Consider the following 21,703-nt stretch of genomic DNA (forward strand, 5'->3'; position numbering starts at 1 on the left):
AGGACAGGCAGTACACAGAGTCTCCATATAGGAGAAGTAATCAGAAATGGATATGCTCAGAACTGAAAGCTGATCTCAATGTAAATAAATATAAGCCATGAAAATCTGATCAAAAATGTTTTTGTGCCATTAGCAAATGTTTAAAAGTATTTGCAAAGGTGATTTAACCACTTATACCTTCCCTAAATATGTTGCTTAACTAAAAAGTCATGCTCCTAGGGTAGGAAGTTTCAAACCATAATTCAATCTGGTTAGCTGTTTATGTTTGTGTGTGTGTCTGTGCACATATGCTTTTTGTCTCAACATTTATGAAACTCCTCTTCTGAAGCTGACTTTAGGTCAGTCCGCAAGGAACATAAGAAAACCATTCTCACTACAATGTAGTCCAAACTAAATTTAGCTCCATGTTCTCTGTACTGGATAGAGCACTGCTTGTGTGTGTGTGTGTGTGTGTGTGTGTGTGAACTTCTATTTTTTTATAAGGAGCTAATAAGAAATGAAATCCTTAATTGAGGAATCAAACTCTTTTAAAGGTAAACTACTCCTGCATGCCCTAAGAACATTTTTATTATGATTAAATATGTAAAAATACAAAGCAAGTTATATTTTTGTTAGCGCATTTATAAAAAATAAATTTGAGTTAATATCTAATAAAATCACAAAACATAAAATTAAAGTCACAATATGCTTTTATTATGTTTTTACTATGTTTTTGATTGCATCAAAATGAAAACAAAATGTTTAAATTTCAGTAGCAAATTGATGACCTTCCCAGGAAGGATTATCAGTCTGGGCTAAAGACTTTGACATATTCCCAAATTAACTTTTTAACTAGCAATACTACACATATGTGTCTGTGCATACATTTATACACATGTAATCTTTAAGGTTTTATTAGGAGGTCTCAAGTAATAATAGTGCCAATATTTTACTTCATTGATTAAAAGCAGCGCTGAATGCTGACTTCGGGCACTCCTTTCCTACAGTAGCTCATAAACATCTACTAGCAATAGTTCTATTTGTTTTCAAACTCTTCTCTTCCTCCAATATAGCGTACACAATATTTTGCTAAACTGTTAAATATTTACAGATCACACTAGTCTGAACTCCATACATCACAGTAATTTTTTAACCAGATTGTACTATATAAATACTTTTTTTTTTAATTCATCAACTGGGATTCCATGGGATCCCTGGGTGGTACAAGCAGTTACGTGCTTGGCTACTAACTATAAGGTTGGTGATATGAATATACCCAGAGGCACTGCAGAAGAAAGGCCTGATGACTTAATTCTCCAAGAGCACAGCCATTGATGGACACCTTCACCAGCTGGTATTCTAGGAACTGTGGGTAACGTTGGGGAGCATCCATGCTCTCTCTCTGCTTAGATGAATACGTAGGACCCAGAGCTGGAAAATGGGGTGGGGTGGGTTTCTGTCTATCAAGATCCTGGAGCAAGAGTTCTAACTGGTGTGCTGTCTGCTTATTTTATGAAATAGACTGCCGTCACAGTTAAAACAAAGTGTTCATAATAAATATAATAATAGTTTTTTAACCATCCTAAGATCTCAACTCCTCATACATTAAATGAGCCGAGAGAGAGAGAGAGAGCATACAGCCATTTAAAACCCTTTAAAGCGCAGTTCTAACCTGACACACACAGAGTTGTGAGTTAGAATCGACTCAATGACACCTGGGTTGTTTTGAGGTGTTTTTTTATTTTGTTTCGCTTTTGGTGATTTCACTAGTTTCCCTGAAATACCTCTTACTGAGTCTATTTCCAGGAAATGATTAGAGATGAGGTAAGGTTGAGCATACTAAGACCATGTCATGACAACATCTTAAGGAAATAGCTTTGCCCTCTCTCAAACATTTTTACTTCTAATACTTCATTTCATGCTTTAGAATTTTAAAGTAAGATAACAGAGAAAAGAAAGAAATTGGTGTCCAAACTATATATTCTACCTCATCTTTGAGAAAATTTACTTGCCTTTTATATTGGATCCAGCATTCAAACAAGAAGAAAGTAGGCGTTGACATACCTGTCATAGCGCGGAGGTTGAGGAGACTGACCATTAAATTTGGGACTGCTTCTAGAAATTGTACTTCCTGGAGAGACATTATTTATGCGCTGTAATATATAAATAATCTCGTTATTCCAAGTAAAAAATTCCAAATATTGTTTTAACTGCAGCACGCTATTTAACTTCTTCAAACATACTAAAACCTTAGTATTCCACATGAGCAACATGAAAATCAAGGAAAAAATTGCAAAAAGATAACTAAATGTAAGTATGCACTCCTCATTGTATCTTAAGTCCAAACTCTACTGCATATTACATAAAGAAAGACTTTTGTTCCTCCCAGTTGACAGGCCTCTGCAGCACAACCTTCCTCACACTTGTCTCTTCTCCCACCACCATTTCGCTTAGTGACTGGCTCTTTCATATGCAGAGTTATGGCCCTGAAAGCTCATGCTTGCAGCTGTTGCCCAAAGGCAGGAAAAGAAGATTTAAGGCAAATGTAGTCTGGGAAGCAGCCTCAAAATTCCAAACAGGGGCTTGGCTTGTTTCTGCAGAGGGTCTGAAATCCAAGGACCCACTCTGGTCATCTAACTGTTGTTGTTGTTGTTATGTGCCGTCAAGTCAAACCCGACTCATAGCAACCCCTCCTTGGGTTGCCGAGGCAGTATGACTACGGAAGTAGGATTGCCCAACCTTCCTTCCGAGGAGTGGCTGGTGGGTTTGAACCGCCAGCCGTCTGGTTAGCAGGCAAGTGTCTTAGCCGCTATGCTACCAGAGCTCCCGGTCATCTAACTAGGACAAAGAATATTTGATATGCCAAAACACTTCACCCTCCTCTCATCTTAGACAGCATTTTATTTTTGCCTACACTTTTCCTTATATTATTACCAACTGTACATATCTTAATTCCCTACCATATTATAATCTCTTACAAGGCAAAGGTCAAATCTTTCATGTCTTTCTTTCATTTCCTAGAACACCCAACAAAAGAGTTGGTTAACATTTAGGCATTTCTGCAGAAGGGTAGCATATTATTTTTAATTTGGAAAAAATGTCCCTCCCCTTATTATATGGAAATAGTTTCTGCTTATTGTAAGGCTCTATATGAAGTTCCCATCTATGAAAATACACGATTTTCATCATCTACAAAATACTGTAGGAGCTCTGGTAGTGTAGAGCCTAAGGCACTTGACTGCTAACCAGAAGGCTGTTGGTTCAAACTCACCAGCCACTCCTTGGAAGGAAGATTGGGCAATCTACATCTGTAGTGATATCACCTCAGAAACCCAAGGAGGGGTCACTATGAGTCAGATCCGACTCCACAGCAGTGGTTGCATTGTGGTTACAAAATATTCTACCACTAACCAAAAGCCAAACCCACTGCCATCAAGTCCATTCTGACTCATAGTGACCCTGTGAGACAGAGTAAAACTGCCTTATAGGGTTTCCAAGGCTGTAAATCTTTACGGGAGCAGACTGCTTCATCTTTCTCCCACAAAGTAGTTGGTAGGTTTAAACTACAGACCTTTGGGTTAGAAGCTGAATGCTCTAACCACTATACCACCAGAGCATTTCGCTCTACCACTAGAAAGAATAAAATCTATATAAAGTTATATTGCATACCAAAGATCTGTTGAACTTGCTATAACTGTTCTCTAGGGCACTTCTGAGGCCATCATTACTGTCATGCAGTTTCCGGTTAGCTGTTCTATAGAAAAAATAAATAAATAAGTACATAAATAAATAAGGAAGTGAGTGATAAATAGGTAGGTACACAGTTCAGAATGCAGAATTACTGCCTTTTGTAAGCTTTCTACCCCTTCCCTTTGACCCTCATGCACTGATAATTTACTCTTAGAAGTACGACACATTAATCAACATGTAGTCTCTCTTTAAAGCTGTCAGGACATTTTACTAATGAATTGGTTTTGTGATAGAACTAATTCTTGCTTCATGTAGCTCTGGTATTTGAACAAGTTCCATTCATGTCTCTGTCCCCTAAATGTCTGACCCAGCCTCCGGCACCACCCCCTTCTTGACACACCCAGCAGCTGTGTGAATGCTATATTATACCTCTTTCTCCTGTCTAATCCCACATTCTACTCATAACCTAGTGCTCTCCCACCAGGCACCATTTTACCAGTAAACAGTTCAGATGTTGACCTTCGAGCTCTGGTTCAAATCCCAGCTCAGGTACTTATTTTCCATGCGACTTAGGCCAGGGTTAAGAAAAATAACAACCAGTTGCTATGGAGTTGATTTTAATTTATGGCAACCCCATACATGTCAACCCCATACATGTCAGAACAGACTGCACTCCAAAGGCTCTCAGTGGCTGATTTTTTGGAAGTAGATTGCTAGGCCTTTGTTCTGAGATGACTCTGGGTGAATTCGATCTTCCAACCTTTGAGTTAGCAGCTGAGTGCGTTAGCTATTTGCACCTCTGAAAATCAGCTCCCTTTTCTATAAAACGAGGATAACCACAGAGCCCCTGCCTTACAGAGCAGTTATTGTTTCCCCCTCTAATGTCTACTTATCCTTCATCTCTCAGCTCAATCATCACTTCATCTGGGAACACTCCCCTAGCCCTCCTGGTTGGGACATGAACCCTTCCTTGGCCTTACACCTCTCTTGTTTGGTATTTTACATTCATTTCTATAATTGTTGATCCATTTCTATCTTCTTTCCTTAGACTAGACCCTAAGGATTTTTTTTTTCTCTTACTTGTCCCTCTGCCCTCAGTTCCTGGCATACGTGACCCATAAAAGGTGCTGAGTGAAAAAATCTGTCGAGTGAATGCACAGATAAATTAATAAGACTAATGTCATGAATGAACTCTATAAGTGCCATATGTGAGACTTAAGCACCATTAAATAATGGTGGAAAAAAAAAAAATCTGTCAGGCTGACCTTACTTCATTTGGTGTAATATACACTTGACTCAGCAGGAGAAAATACTGTGCTCCATACGACAAGAAGAGATGGGAGGTAGACGTACTATGGGTAAGGTACTCCAAGAATGGAATCAGCACAATTTATTTGTGAAGCTGACACTTCGAGTTGCCATCTAGTCAGTTCTGACACATGGTGAGCCCATGTGTGTCAGGGCAGAACCGTGATCCATAGGGTTTCCAAGGACTGATTTTTCAGAACTAGATCCCCAGGCCTTTCTTCTGAGGTGCCTCCAGGTGGACTTGAACCTCCAACCTTTTGGTTAGCACTCGAGTACCTTAACTGCTTGCACCATCCAGGGACTCCAAAGGTGATGTTGCAGTATAATGTTTCTACTTGGGGGTAAAACTAACAAAAAAAACATACATCTCCTGAAGCATAATCAATTAAGAAAGAATACTTTTGTACACACGGCTCTGTGACATGCACTACAAGTTCAGTGTTCAGAGAATCCTGAGGCAGTCAGGGCCATAATCCTTCACAGAGGTACAATGAAGAAGCACTCGCCACTGTCACTGGACATGTGAGGACTGTTAGAGATTTATACTCTCTTCCCTGGATTCAAACTGTTTATGTAGGATCAGAAGCATCAAAAAGCCAAATGGATGTGCTGGAGGCACTACAGTGAGAAGAGACATATACTGACCTGCGACCCAGTCTTTAGAACAAAGCAACTTGTATTACATGTGGCATGTACTTTATTATTTTTTAAAAAAGTAAAACTTAAATCTAATGAGAATTTTATAGGCAAACTTACTGGAGTATTTCAATTTGCCTCTCAAGACTACTTCGATCTTCTGTGTATTCGCGGATTATTTCCAGATCCCTGTAAAATCGTATTTTATGTTTGAATGAAAATCAGGTGCACAGGCCTACCTTGTGTACACTTATCTCTCCCAACCCTTTCCCCATCTTTTTCAAAGACATGTGCCTTCGACTGTGGCTTTCTATCTCACCCTTGTTCCTGCTCTACTCCTCTGGGGCAGCAGCAATCTCACTGAGGTACTGTGTTATGTTGCAGTCCGCCAAGACATCCCTCTACTTCCAGGACCCTACACACAGCTATGCTGTGCTTCCTTAGGCAAGGTTCTGTCCTACCTCTGACATCTGCAACATGATGTTCTTCCTCTTCAAACACATCTCCGGACTCCCAGTTTTTCCATCCCCACCATGACTGACCCAAATCCAGAGACCCCTAAATCCCTAATCCTCATGCACTCACAGTAACGGTCCCTTTAACCCAACACACTCCCTCATCTCTGGCCCATCTCTGTTAATTCCAAGCCCTATTCTAATTCCTCTTTCTCCTTCCTTGTGATTCCCTTGCCTTTCCCTACTTTGCCCCCACTCCTGCTCTCATTCTCCTCCTCACCCCTGAACTGCAGAGGAATCCACAGAATCAAGCTTTCTTGACTCAGTATTCACTCACACTCAGCAATCTCTCTGCTGCTTTACTACTGAAGTCCCTGGCTCCCTGGCTTCCTTCTCAAAATGTCTACTGAGAAAAATTTCCACCAGCCTCGATGCTACCTCGGCCCCATTACTAAGCAGATAAACTTTTTTCTTTGCTTCCCAAAACTCTTAGGATACTAGGTTCTATCCAGAACAACTTGTCCACATCCACTCTTATAAATGTTGGCAGTGTTGTCTATTGCGTGGCCTTCCAACCCTCACCTGGACTACCTCATCAGAGCCTTGGCCCTGAACATTCCTTGATAACAGAGGTTGGATACTGGGCCTCATCTGTCCATTTCTTCTTCTTCTTCTTCTCCCTTATTAGGGAAATTCCTTCTCTGTTCTAGGTACATAGTAAACCTTCTTTGTACTGCTTTCTGATTAAATGTGTGTGGCATTTGGCACCCTGCACTGTTTTAGTCCCTTCCAGGGGTAGGGAGGAAGGGGTCCTTTCCCTGCAGCACCAGAAGAGGGGTGTGTGCAGACCACCAGTCCTGTGCCAGTGCTAAGTGAGACCCGCTGCTCATGGGGAACCAACACCCACCTATGAAACTGATCATTCTCTATCTTTTCTCTGCCCAAGCCAGTGTGAGTCATGTCTTTTTGGTGACCACAAATCTTAGCTCAACAGTAAAGCTAAAAGTTTCCCAATTGACTACAGGAATTCAAGTTTCTTAGCCAAGAATTCTGGGCCCTTACTCTGTAGTTTTTTTTTTTTTTTTTTCCTTCACTTTTGCTTTTCTATTCAAAACATCTTCTGCTTTCTGTCCTGCACACTAGTCTTACTTTTCCCCATGTTCTTGCCCTTGCTTATTGCCCCACCTGTTCCATCTCTCAGACTCTTTTTCCCATCCTCAACCTGAGGATAAGGCAAGTCCCTACCTCAGAGAATGTTGTGTGAATTAAATGCATTAATACAAGTAAAGTATTCAGGACAGTGCCTGTTAGGGGGCAGTGCTACCTGCTGTAGCTACAGATGTTGTCACCATCATTGCTGCCTCTTCTCACCTTTCTGCACTGAAACCTCTCTCTCTACTCACCTGAGCTCAAGTGTCTCCTCTTTTATAAAGTTCTTCATCTCTGATGAACTAAATTAATATTTTTCTCTATGATCACATGCCAATTAATCCAACTAGGGGCACTGCCAGTGGTGGAGTTTGGGGCATAATTTACCTCTTCTGTGGTTTAACTCTGGGACATTTTTCCTTTTTTTCCAACTAAACTTGAAATTCTCAAGTAACAGAGACCAGATCTTTTCTCTTTTATATGTGCTATACTCATTATTCAACTAGTTCAGGGACCTGAAAATACAACTAGCATGTTCACTGCTTTCCTTTATAGGATCTTAACTCTGACTAAAGCTTGCAAACAATTAACAAGATATCTTGTGAAGTGTGTATGTATACACACACACACACTCACACACACATATATGGAGCTCTGGTGGTGCTGTGCCTAAGGCATTTGACTGCTGACCAGAAGGTTGGCAGTTCAAACCCACCAGCCACTCCACAGAAGGAAGACTGGGCAGTCTACTTCTGTAAAGATTTACTGCCTCAGAAACCCAAAGGAGGTCACTATGAGTCAGAATCAACTCAATGGCAATGAGTTTGGCTTGGTTTTGGCATGTGTATACATATATAGATATATACATATATACCCATACACACACACATACATATATGCACATATCTTATATTTGCACCAAACAAACCCATTGCCACCAAGTTCATTCTGACCCACAGCAACCCTGAAGGGCAGAGTTGAACTGACATAGGATTTCCAAGGCTGTACATCTTTATGGGGGGAGCCCTGGTAGCATAGTGTCTAAGGCACTTGACTGTTAACCAGATGGCTGGTGGTTCAAACCCACCAGCCACTCCTCAGAAGGAAGGATGGGCAATCTATTTCCATAGTAATACTGCCTCGGAAACCCAAGGAGGAGTCACTATGAGTCAGATCCAACTCAACACCAAATAACAACATCTTTATGAAAGCAGACTGATGCATCTTTCTGCCACAGAATGGCTGGTGGTTTGAACCACCAACCTTTTGGTGAGCAGCCAAATGCTTTTAACCACTATGCCACCAGAGCTCCATAAAGGGCACTATAAGTTGGAATCAACTCGATGGCAGTGGGTTTGTTTTTTTTGTGTTATATATATTATATATATATATATGTTATATATATGCATGCCTGTGTGCATATGTGTGCGTGTGTGTGTGTGTTAGGTCTTGTATTTTTAACACCATATTGCACAACTAAAACATGGAAAATAAAATGCTTACCTAAGAAGTCTACTTTTTCCTTTCTTATATGACAAGGATTCCTATCTTCAAAGCACTTTAATTAGCACTGACTTTTAACATATTAGGTATATTCTTCTGTTCCCAGTTAATGCAAACATTTACTAAGCCATGCACTGCACTGAGCATTCAATAATTTGTCTGTTTGTTTTTAAAACAATTTTAAACTCAGAAGGCACTAGGAAATTCCAGAGTGAAAGTAAACTCTTTAGGAAGAACATATTAGCAAAGTTAATAAATCACCCTTTACTCTCATTTGCATAAAGGATCATTGTGAATAATCATTCCACTCAAACTAAAACATCAAATGAAAAGTTTCATACCTTTCAGAATTCAGACTTTGATCGGCATAATCACTTTTCAAAGCATCTAATTCACTCTGAAGAAAGGCTATGCTTGTCTGTGCTTCTAAAAGATCTTTCTTAACTTTCTGATTTTCCTAGAGGAAAGGAACATTGTAGTTGTTAGATTCAGATCTTCTTCCAAGTGGAGAAACGAGGTACTGGGTAGGGTAGCCTTCCTACACATCACTTCTCACTCCTCCACAACCCTTTAAATCTTGATGTCCCAAGAACAAATGATTATTTCAATGTAATTTGAGATAATCATAAACAAAGCGTCAAAAATCTAACTCTTCAAAGATGTTTGCTTTTTTTTTATACTTGATATTTGTACCAAATTACACTAGTCAAGAGTTTATCATGATGTATTTTAACATGGCATTGGCAAAATAACTCAGACCAAACATTTGAACACCTGTTTAACTTAATGATTGCTATAAAACTACTGATGAACATTTTGTAGAATTAATAGTACCTGGTAGCATAGTGGCTAAGACACTTGCCTGCTAACCAGATGGCTGGCGGTTCAAACCCACCAGCCACTCCTCGGAAGGAAGGTTGGGCAATCCTACTTCCGTAGTGATACTGCCTCGGAAACCCAAGGAGGGGTCGCTATGAGTCGGGTTTGACTCGACGGCACATAACAACAACAACAAATCATCATATAGGGGAGCTCTGGTAGCGTAGTGGCTAAGGCACTTAACTGCTAACCAGAAGGCTGGCAGTTCAAACCTACCAGCCACTCCTCGGAAGGAAGATGGGGCAATCTACTTCCGTAGTGATACTGCCTCGGAAACTCAAGGAGGGGTCGCTATGAGTCGGGTCTGACTCGATGGCACGTAACAACAACAACAACATCACCATATAGAATGACTATGTGCTACAATGAGTCCTACCATTAAAGACTGTTAAGTTTTTCACTGAAAAGAAACCACTGTGGTGAGGATACTTTTATATTTTTTTTATAAAGACTACCATTGGAGACTTCTGGTTCAAAACAGTGGACTGAGCACATGAGTTTGTTTTTTTTCCCTCCTGAAAACATTAACATCAGATACCAAAGAAATGAAACAATAACAGTTAAAAGCAGGGAAGAGGAGACAGTCAGCAGTAAAAAGAGTTCAATGTTAAAGATTTCTGGAAAACGGAAACTGAATGGAAAAATGATGACAAATGGAAGAAAGTGGGAAAAAGGAAGACCCCAAAAAGGTTGCCTAGGGCTCTGCTGTGGAACAAGGAGGAGGCCACTGGCCAGGCAGAATTCCCAATTTGAGAATGAAAATGAACCGAAAATAGAAATTAAAAGTGTTCTGTACATTAAGGCATGCTCCCAAGCCTTTCATCTCTTTTACCCCAAAAAAGAACTCCAGATAGCTAGAGTCAATTGTAGAGGCAATAAGAAACAGCTCCTTTTTTGAATGAGAACATTAAGGAAAGCTAAAGCTTCTCTGTAAACAATCATACTCCACTCATTCTGGTGTTTCTGGGTGGCACAAAAAGTTAAGTGGTCAGCTATTAACAGAAAGGTTACCAAAAAAATAAATCAAACTCACTGCTGTTGAGTCAAATCTGATTCATAGCAACCCCTCCTTGGGTTTCCGAGGCAGTATCACTATGGAAGTAGATTGCCCAACCTTCCTTCCGAGGAGTGGCTGGTGAGTTTGAACTGCCAGCCTTCTGGTTAGCAGTCAAATGCCTTAGACGCTATGCTACCAGAGCTCCTACAGAAAGGTTGGCAGTTTGAATATACCCAGAGGCACCTCAGAGTGAAGGCCTGGCAATCTACTCCCGAAAGAACCTCAACCATTGAAAACCCTATGGAATAGAGTTCTACTCTGACACACATGAGGCTGCCATGAATTGTCTCGACAGCATTTTTTTCCCCCATTCATTCTGGTAATTAGGTCTCACAGTCTGACAGATACCTCCATAGACAGAGCTCCTAGGATGACACCCTCAAAAAGGCAAGGCCTAAAGATAAGCAGCACAGAAACTTACACCAGCTACCTAAAATGTTCAAGCTAATTTTTCAGTTGAAAAAGTGAACAGATCACCAAGAAATGCCAGGTATACAGAAAAAAAAATAAAAGCAGCTAGAAGGGTCAAAATAAATCAATCCCAGAAGAATGCCAGAAAAGCTTTTTTAGCTAGACAACTTTCAGTAACTTGTGAGGGGCACATACACATATTCTGAGATGCAAAGACTGAGAAAATTTAGCTTCAACATATCATTTCTGAGAAAGTTCTTTGAGGATGTACCATCACAAGCTAAGGATTAAAACCCAAAAACGAAGAAAACTGTAATATGCCAGATGGTGCAATTAAACCAAGAATCCCTTTTATTTAAAAAAAAAAAAAAAAAAGGCCAGGATGACATATAGGTAGGAAGTTTAAAACACAATCATTCCAATGAGAACTGAAACTTAGTGCACTCCAAAATTATATCTTCAAAGAGAAAAATGAAATAAATCTCATGCACTGGGATGAATAATTAAGAAGTTGTATCAATGAATGATATTATGAAGATGGTAGAGTTTCTTTTTACAAGACACCAAAATCTCTGTCAGAAAATCAAAGAAAAACAAGTAACTGTACAAAAGAATCATGATCCAAAGAGAAAGCCAACTAAGATGTGGCAAAATCTGGAAGTGACCGTGAAGCCAAGAATCTTCTCTTTGGGGTCTCTCTCTTGTTGCCATCAAGTCATAGTGACCCCTCCTTGGGTTTCTGAGGCAGTATCTCTACAAAAGTAGATTGCCTAGTCTTTTGGGTGGCTGGAGAATAATGACAAAAGAGAAGGAAATGCAATCCTAGCTCTCTTCTTGGCTCTGCAGTGAAAATATTTAGAGTCGTAATAAAAGAAATGTTCTTTATTAGCTTTCAACTTTTAGCATTAGCCTCAAGGCAAAATCCATAAAAATTTTTGATTATGGATCAAAATAGAACAGTGTTTGACTTGCTTGCTCTGGATACATCATCAGGAGGGATCAATTGCTAGAAGAGAATATCACATTTGATGACACAGAGGACCAGCAAGAGAGAGAGAGATGGATTGGTACAGTAGCCACAATGATAGACTTGAATGTGCCAGTGATTATGATGATAACAAATAAGGCGACATTTTGTTCCATTACATAAGTTCATGAGTCAGACTTAACTCAGTATCAGCTATCTATATCTCTGTCTAAGGAGCTGTGGTGGCATGGTGTCTAAGGCATTTGACCACTAACCAGAAGGTTGGCAGCTTAAACCCACTAGTCACTACTGACCAGCTGCTCTGCAGAAGGAAGAAGGGGCAATCTACTTCTGTAAAGACCTGCCACCTCGGAAACCCACATGGAGTTGCTATGAGTTGGAATCAACCCGATGGCAGTGAGTATATCTCTATTTAAAGGCAAAATGAAGAAAACTTAATAATGATAACAGAACAGATCTAGGTTATCGATTTTGGCAATAAAAAAGTGAAAATATGGTTGGCAGAAGAAGGAAAAGGAACAGAAAGGGGAAAGTTGGAGGCAGGCAGGACAATTTTATCTTCATCTTATAAAGCCAGGGATATAGATCAGAGTTGATGTGACAAGAATGCAGGGTTAACTGTGTTGTATAAAGTTTAAGGGCAGCCAATAGGAAAAGTGAAACTAGTTATATAAATATCAAAAATTAGGAGAAAGAGACAGCAACATAAATATTTATCCATCATAAGAGGAAGTCAATAGATAACATCTGTTACTGTTTGAACTGTATCTCCCCCAAAAATATACATATGAAATCCTAACCCCTGTACCTGTGATTGTGACCTTGCTTGGAAACAGGTTCTTTGTATCAGTGAACTTGAGGTTATACCACAGTAGGTTGACACAAAGACAACAGGGGAAGTGTTATGTGACGAAGCATCTATAAACAGCAAAGGAACACCAAAGACCGCTGGGAAGCCACTAAAGGCTAGAAGAGAGGCATGAAATAGTTCCTCTCTCAGATCTCTCAGAAGAAAGCAACATGGCCAATACCCTGAAGTCAGACTTCCAGCCTCTAAAACTGTGAGACGATATCTTTTGTTCTTTCTCATGGAAGTGTTGTTTTCTATTATTTCATTATTTCCATGTCATTATTACTTTGATTACAAGTAAATAAATAAAAGCATTAACAAAAAAAAGGGGCAGGGGGAAGCCTGCATAAATAATACCTTAGCTGAAAGGCATTTTAAGGACTCCCGAGTTATAATATTAATTTCTTCTTAAACTTCAATTCCTAGAACACTGAAATAATAGGATGATTATATTTAGAAAAGAGTAATCTAACACAAAATGTGTTTCTGTCAAGGAAAAGGTGATTCTTACCATTGATAAATCATAAATTTGTTTTTTCAATGCAGCCACATCTTCTTTTTGACTTACATGTTTTGATTGTTCTTCTAGCTGAAAGAACAAATAACAAGTTACATGTTTATGAGTCCACTTTGAATTGACCTGGTTAAGCTTAGGAATGTCCTAAGATATGGGAATTCTTTAAGTCTTGAATTTTTAACCTTATACAACTTCATAAATCATTAAACTACAACTTTATAAATCATTAAACTACATAAAATCCCTAAAGATTTGAAAATTTGTTTTAAGAAATTTAAACATTTATAAAAGAGGTTTTATTTTTAAATTAATTTTCTTTGAAACAGTCCATTTTGGAAGCCATTCGACTATAAAGTAATCCAACCTTTGCTTTTTTGGTTATGTAACAGATGTGTCTAGAGCTTTATATTTCCCTAGAATTGATCTGCACTTAGCTATTAACCATCCTGTATCATCTCACTGTATTCCGATTTATAGCCCCACTGGGTTTCCAAGACTGCAAATCTTTACAAAGCAGACTGCCTCATCTTTCTTCCATGGAGTGGCTGATGGGTTTGAACCACCAACCTTTTGGTAAGCAGTCGAATGCCTAACCACTACACCACCAGAGCTCCTTTTCATCCTGTATTATAGTTATTTATAAATATCTTCTCTCTCCTACTACAGTTTAAGCTTTGTAAGAGTAGTGTCAGCTCACCTATGCCTCTTTCACCATGACTTCATAAAATGTTTATTAAATGACTGAAATAAATAAAATTCAGGCATGATATGAAATCAGAGACATTCACATACAAAACTACATAAATATGTACATGAACTTTACTCTCTGGTTGATTCATGAGTATTTTCAGACTAAACTGATTCAGAAGCATCTATAACATGGAGGGGAAAAAATTCTTTTCCTAAAAATGGCTTACATTCTCAGAGAACTGTGAGGATTTATAGGTGTCCACTTACTGAAAATTAATGTTTTGATCAAATATATCTCATTGTAGGGTGAAAAGTTACTTTCTGCAAAGAATTTGGTCTTTGTCCTTGGGTCTAGGTAAGTAACTTCCAAACCCTTGGAATTTCCTAAGTAATTAGAATGTCTTTCCTATTCATGAAGGACTCCAGAACAAATCTGATAGCTTATGTTAAAGAGATGACTCAGGGTGTGGGGTTCAGAACACCCACCAAATGATTGATATCCACCTGACCTCTGGGGAGAGGCGGGGCCTGGCGATTGAGTTCAACCAGGTAGGCAATGATTCAATTAATCATGCCTACATATATAAACTCTGACACTTAAGTTCAGGTGAATTTCCTGGTTGGTGACAGAAATTGATGCACTAAAAGGGTAACTTATCAAGGGGACACAGAAACTGCATTGGGGAGCTTCCCAGATGTCACCTTATGCATTTTTCTTCCTTTTTTCCCCTGTGGACCCCAGTTTTATTCTTTTTTGTTTTGTTTTTTATTATAGTAAAAATTTATATAGCACAACATTTATTGACTCAAAACTTTTACATGTACAACGCAGTAACATATATTACACTCATCATGCTGTGTAACCATCACCATTATTCTTTTCCAATTATTCTACCACCATTAACAGAAATCCAGTGCCTGCTAAACAATGGCAACTCTTCTTTATGCTGACCTTGGTTTACATCCTTTTTGCTACAATAGAACTATAATTATAAGTATAGAGTCTTTCTTAAATCTGTGAGCTGTTCTAATCAGTTATCGAACCAGAGAGGGTATGGGACCCTCTGAATTTATAGCCAGCAGGTCAGAAGCACAAGGGTCCCTAGGACATTTGCCCTGGTTTCTGAAGTAGTGGGCAGACTTGGCCCTTTACACTGTAAAAAAATCTGACCTAACCCTGGGTGGTTGGGATCAGAAGAAGAACTAATACGTAGTTGGTGTTGGAACAGAGTTAAACTGAACAGAATTGAATTGATTTTTCAGCCCACATTTCATCAAATCTAAGTATTTTGCTGTTACTAAGTGTTTTGCTAAGGACTTTCTTCCTCCTGCCAACAGTACCAACTGAAGCTTTTCACAGCTATATTAAGGAATACCTCCTTTTATTGAGCTTCACTTTATTTCACCTTGCAGATACTGCATTTTTCACAAATTAAAGGTTTGTGGCAACTCTGCATCAAGCAAATCAGTGCTACGTTTCCAACACTATGTGTTTACTTCATGTCTGTTACATTTTGCTAATTCTCACAGTATTTCAAACTTTTTCATAATGCTATTGCACACTTAATAGACTATAGTATAGTTTAAACAAAAAAGGAGCTCTAGTGGTGTACTGGTTGAAGCATTTCGCTGCTAACTAAAAGGTCAATAGTTCAAACTCACCAGCTGCTCTGCAGAAGAAAGATGGGGTGTTCTGCTTCCATAGAGATTTACAAAAACCTAACTTTTATATGCACTGGGAAACCAAAAAATTCACATGATTCACTTTATTGTGATAGTCACTTTATTGTGGTAGTCACTTTATTGTGGTGGTCTCAACCGAACCCACAGTGTCTCTGAGGTATGCCTATAATGACCACTGTGTGGCTGACTGATACTGAAACAGCTGTTGATTCTAAGATATGTTCCAACTTCAGAGAAGATAAATTATGGAAACAAATAAATTTCTTAGAATCACTAATATAGGATAATGGCAATTACAGTAAAATGTGTAACCTTTTTTATAATTCTTTATAGCTTTAACATACTCTTACATAAATCATCTCTATTTTTCTCTCACAACAACCCTATTAGGCAGTCAGGAAGTCTGGTATAAATGAAAAAAAAAGAGCACAAACTGTGTAGTAAGACAAAATCATCACTCACTGGCCATGTAACTTTGAACAAATTATTTGACCTTCTGGGAACTCAATATCATTATCTGTGAAGGGAGGACATTTATACATACCTCAGAGAAAGTTTAAAAATTATATATTTTTAATTATGGAGAAATACTTAATAAACATAGAGACAATAAACTATCAGCTATTGTGATTAGGCAGAACAGTTATGAATCCTATTTTACAGACAAGAAACTAAAGATCTAAAGGATGAAGTCAATTGCCCCAGGTGTTACAGGAAGAAACTGGCACAGTCTAGATAAGGACTCAGGTCTCATTACTCCAGACTCAGGTTCCTTTTCTGTTTTGGGCCTGTTATTGGTTGATTTGTGTCCTCAAAAAAGATAGGATAAGTCCTAACCCCCAGTACCTGTGAATGTGAACTTATTTGGAGATAGTGTCTTTGCTGATGTAATAAGTTAACATGAGGTCATACTAGTGTATGACTGGTGTCCTTATAAGAACAGAAGAAACTCAGAGACAGAGACAGGAAAGAATGCCATGTGACAATAGAGGTAGAGACTGGGATGATGCCAGAAACACCAAGGAATGCGGGAAATCACTTGAATGTAGGAGAAAGGCATGAAAAAGACTCTTCCTCAGAGCCCTCCAGAAGGAACCAACCTTGTCAACACCTTGGTTTCAGAGTTCTATCCTCTAAAACCATGAAAGAATAAATTTCTCTTATTTTAAGCCATCCATTTAGGAATACTCTGTTACGGTAGCCTTTGTATATTAATGTAAAGCCTATTTGGTCCTTGTTGTATGCTCTATCAAGATGAAACATGTGGTATCTGTCCTTGCATACATTCTCTTAGTCTAAGATTTGGGAAGCCACTAAAATAAGTGAAGACAGTGATTAGGAGAATGTATGGCTCTGACATAAATAGGGAATTGGCCAACTCAAATTCTGTAAAACAAATATAGCTTGTATGGTTTAATGATGTTTGAAAGTTAGATATAAGGTTGACATTGAGCATGATTTCCTAGAAGGCTATTATGAAGCACTCGTAATAATCCCACAGGTTTGAATTGCAGTAACATAAAAAATACACTTATATGTTACTTAATCTCAATAGCAATAAACACCGAAAAGAGCATCAAAGATTATCAGATGAAAAATCAGAAAACCAAAGTGATGTGCCCAAAGTTACAAAGCCACTTTCAGTTATGATTTTTTCTAATTATCATCTTCATGTCACTGATTATGGAGACAACCTATGTACAAGGAATGAAACCAGAGTGTACTGGCTGGGTGAGTTATTTTAAGCACCTCTCCCCAACTCTTGAAATTGGTAATGGTGGGAGTACTTGCACTGTGGAAATTGGCAAATGCTATAAATTGTGGCTTCTCTTCCTACACCACCAAGAGTCAATTGTTAAATTCTACCAGCACACCACTGAGTGAACTGGATTGTGCTCATTAGAAACCAATTGGAGCCACAGCCAAAACCCAATCATGCCTTTGTTCATACTTCAACAAGTTCTCTCCCACCTCCTGCTGATCAGGGGTTCACTACATGTGGAACTTTCTACATAGAAGAAGAATATTCTTTTCATTCATTAAATATTCACTGAATACAAGCCATGCACTTGGTAGTAAAGTAGAGGATAGGATACAACTGTGACCAAGAAAGACAGTGACCTGCTGTCCTGGGGCAGACAGCATACTGGACAGGTGGGACTGGAGGGCACTTGATTGGTGATGACTGTGGAAAAAACTGGGGTTTGATGTAAAATTGTTCAAAGTGTTGTAAATATTTATTATAGTAGGTAGCCCTAGAGGGGAACTCAGGGGCCTTTTGGGGTGAAAGAAAAAAAAAAACATCTTTCCAAGGAGTCCAACTTGACTCTGAAACTTTATTTCAATTGCTACTTATATATGATGCCAAATATTTTTACTCATTAATGACTTAGACACCTTGAGATACTGAGGCTATTCCTAACTATCCAGCTACCACATACATACCTTTTTAAGTTTTTTTATCGTCACCTGCAGATCTCCTACTTCTGTTTCATACTGACGTCGAAGGTCACTAAGGGCTTCTTCAGCTTTCCGTTTCTCCTAGAGGAAAAGAAGATTTTGTGCCATATTTACAGGGTTGATATCAATACCTCTTAAAATAAATTCCATAGGAGAGAAATCTTTTGTGTCAAACTAACCAACCAAAAACCCAAACGCACTGCTGTCAAGTCAAATCCAACTCACAGTGACCCCTCCTTGGGTTTCCGAGGCAATATCACTACGGAAGTAGATTGCCCAACCTTCCTTCTGAGGAGTGGCTGGTGGGTTTGAACCGCAAGCCTTCTGGTTAGCAGCCAAATGCCTGAGGCACTGGCCTCAAGTCTCCTACACAGGGAGAATAAAGAGGGACAGTAGAAGTAAACCAAGTAACTTTAGATGTACTCGAGTTCTGGAATTGAAACCAACGAAAGTGGAAGCACTTCAGCATTCCATAACCTGCATACAAACATGGCCCTGGGGTGACACATCTAAGGCTATTACTCTGATCAGTTAATTTAATGATCACTAAGTAATTAAAAGATATGGCATACCTAAGTAATACGGGTGGCTGACATGTGGGAGGGATGAGTGCTGCCCACAGTTATCAGGAATGGTTTCACTAGATTCAGACTAAGTCTTCATTAGTGGTCAAGTCCTGAGAAAGAGAGGAAACTGAAGCAGAGGAAGAGTAGAACTAAAGGTGGAAATAAGTCCTTGGAGGACTTGGGCAGTTGTGCTCTCTTCCAGGAGAGAATGTTCTTTCATGTCTCCTCTGGAAGTCACAGACCCCTACCGTTTCTTGCTGACTCATCCAATTCCATCTGAAAAGAGGGCCATAGACGTTCTTGTCTTGTCGTCTCTCAGATACCATGGTTCAGTGGCAGGAATTACCAACCACCAACCTGCACTGAAGGAGCACCGGTGACACCAAAAAAAAAAAACAAAAAAACAAAAAAACAAACTCACTGCCGTCGGGTCAGATCCAACTCATAGCGACCCCTCCTTGGTTTCTCTGGCAGTAACACTACAGAAGTAGATTCCTACCATCTTCCTTCTGGTGAGTGGCTAGTGGATTTGAACTGTCAGCCTTCTGGTTAGCAATCAAATGCCTTAGACACTATACCACCAGAGCTCCCCCCTGGTGGTACAGTGGTTAAGAATTCAGCTGCTAACCTTAAAGTCGGTGGTTGAAACCCAGCAGCTTCTCTGAGGGAGAAAGATGTGGCAGTCTGCTTCTGTAAAGATTACAGTCTTGGAAACCCTATAGGACAGTTCTACTCTGCTTTATGAGTCAGAATTGATCTGAGGTTAACTGGTTTGATTTTGGTGTTTAATCTGCATGGGCCCTCAAATGTCCAGCCTTCCCTACTCAGCAGTCATCAAAGAGGAAAAGGCCACTGTATGCAGGAGTCACCATAGCACAGATTAGAATGAAAGCATCTACTCTCCCACAGCTGAGTGAGGCATGCTTAAGATGAATCCACCAAAGAAAAAAATTCTATGCTAAGCAAAACTGTATCAAAGAAAGCAAAACAAACAAAAAATAGTTGCAATTGAGTAGACCGTGACTCATGGCAACCCCATATGTTATAGAACTACACTCCATAGAGTTGTATTTTTGTTTAATATGATTCATTTTTGTTGTAGAACATATACCAATTCAACAATTTCTACATGTACAATTCAATGACATTCAATATATACTTTGAGTTACGAAACCATTCTCATCCTCCTTTCCAAGTTGTTCCTCCACCATTAACATAAACTCACTGCCCTCTAAGTTTCCTATCTAATCTTATGTGTTGCTATTGTCAATCTGATTTCGTATACCCAAATCCATTGTCATCAAGTTCATCCCAACTCATAGCAACCCTACAGGGCAAAGCAGAACGGCCCCAGAGTGTTTCCAAAGCTGTAAATCTTTACAGAAGCAGACTGCCTCATCTTTCTCCTGTGGAGTGGCTAGTGAGTTCGAACTGCTGATCTTTTGGTTTGCAACTGCTAACCACTGCTCCACCAGCTACTAACCACTGTGCCACCAGAGCTCCTTGTTTCATATCAGATAGATCTGAAAGAGCACAATGATCAAAGAAGACAATCTTTACTACTTACACGAACCTATGATTTGATTTGAAGAAGACTTCAGGGGACATTTTTAGTTTAAGATTTAAAGTTTATCTCAGGGCAACAATTTCTAGAGTTTTCAAGTCGGTGACTTTTCAGAAGCAGATCTGAGGGGCTGAACTTCCAGCCTTTCTTCTGAGGGGCTGAACTACAGCCTTTGAGTCAGTAGCCAAGCACTTAACTGTTTGCACTAAAACAAAAACCAAACTCACTGCCAACTCGCCAATTCCAACTCATAGTGACCTCCATTAGGCTTCCAAGACTGTCAGTCTTTACAGAAACAGACACCTCATCTTTCTTCCACAGAGCACCTGGTGGGTTCAAACCACTGACCTTTTGGTTAGTAGCCAAATGCCTTGACCACTACACCACCATAATAAGCAAGTATCTACTTAATTCCCACTTAAAAAAACAAGGGAAGGGGAGTGGCATCAAACGAATACAGGAAATTTGTACCCAGCAAAGTTTAACTATAGCTCAAAATCCATTAAAACATTTTATTAAATGATTATGAGAGGATTTTATTTGTGAGCCATCGTCTCAAGTTTTGATGTTTAATTTGGTTTCTCATATTTTCAGTGGTTTTCTAGATGGTTGTTTTGCTAGATGACTCATTTTTCTCAGGGCGTGCCTGGATGCTACCATATCATCAGCCCTTAGGACTGCAGGGTGGATTCACCCTTTCACTTAGAGCTTATGTCTTCTCTGAATTCAAATCATATCAACTGCAGATATCTATGCACCATGCTTCCAAATAGGCTGCTTCTTATGTAAGGTGATTCTTCATGTTCTCCTGGAGCAGAGAATGGCTGAAGGGCACCTCAGAAGGTCAGCCTGCAGAACCTCCTATGAGCCCAAATATCCTAAAGTTTTCTTTTTCTATTAACAAATTTGTGATTTTATAGCCTATGCTTTGTACTAAACAATGTGTACCAAAGATATGGTGGGAGTGGCACATGCCTTTGTGAGGATAAACATTTTTGATTTTTTAGGCCAAGAGTCCATATGGTTAGAATAAGATTCCATACTTTTAGTTAAGACACTGTTCTGGTTACCTAGTGGTACTCTGACAAGAATATACCACAAATGGGACAGCCTTAACAAACAGCAGTTTATTCTTAAAATTTGGAGGCTTTAAGTCCAAGTTCAAAGTGCCAGGCTCAAGGGGCTGGGTGAAAGCCCCTCAACCTTGGGGTCCAGCTCTGCCTCCTGCTCCCGGCCCACTGGAGCTAGAGGCGTTTCTTCACTCAGACAGCTGCTGGCTGCTGAGGCTGAGCCGCAGGGTTGACAAGTAAAAAGGCAC

The 21,703-nt window shown here is 39.4% G+C and overlaps 1 protein-coding gene across 1 annotated transcript in view; it reads right to left on the bottom strand.

Annotated features, from left to right (window-relative positions):
- The window catches only part of RASEF (RAS and EF-hand domain containing), a 109,859-nt gene that overhangs the window by 29,956 nt on the left and 58,200 nt on the right, over nt 1-21,703 (bottom strand). Inside the window, exons 4-9 of the mRNA XM_007938824.2 lie at nt 18,241-18,336; nt 13,417-13,494; nt 9,062-9,177; nt 5,734-5,802; nt 3,649-3,733; nt 2,044-2,132 (exon numbers count right to left, since the gene is read on the bottom strand). Coding sequence (XP_007937015.1) covers nt 2,044-2,132; nt 3,649-3,733; nt 5,734-5,802; nt 9,062-9,177; nt 13,417-13,494; nt 18,241-18,336 — 533 coding nt within the window. The remainder of the gene's footprint in view (nt 1-2,043; nt 2,133-3,648; nt 3,734-5,733; nt 5,803-9,061; nt 9,178-13,416; nt 13,495-18,240; nt 18,337-21,703) is intronic.

The sequence above is a fragment of the Orycteropus afer genome, unplaced genomic scaffold (genome assembly GCF_000298275.1).
Source record: "Orycteropus afer afer isolate SDZICR_OR568_19922 unplaced genomic scaffold, OryAfe1.0 scaffold00005, whole genome shotgun sequence".
NCBI classification, from domain to species: Eukaryota; Metazoa; Chordata; class Mammalia; order Tubulidentata; family Orycteropodidae; genus Orycteropus; species Orycteropus afer.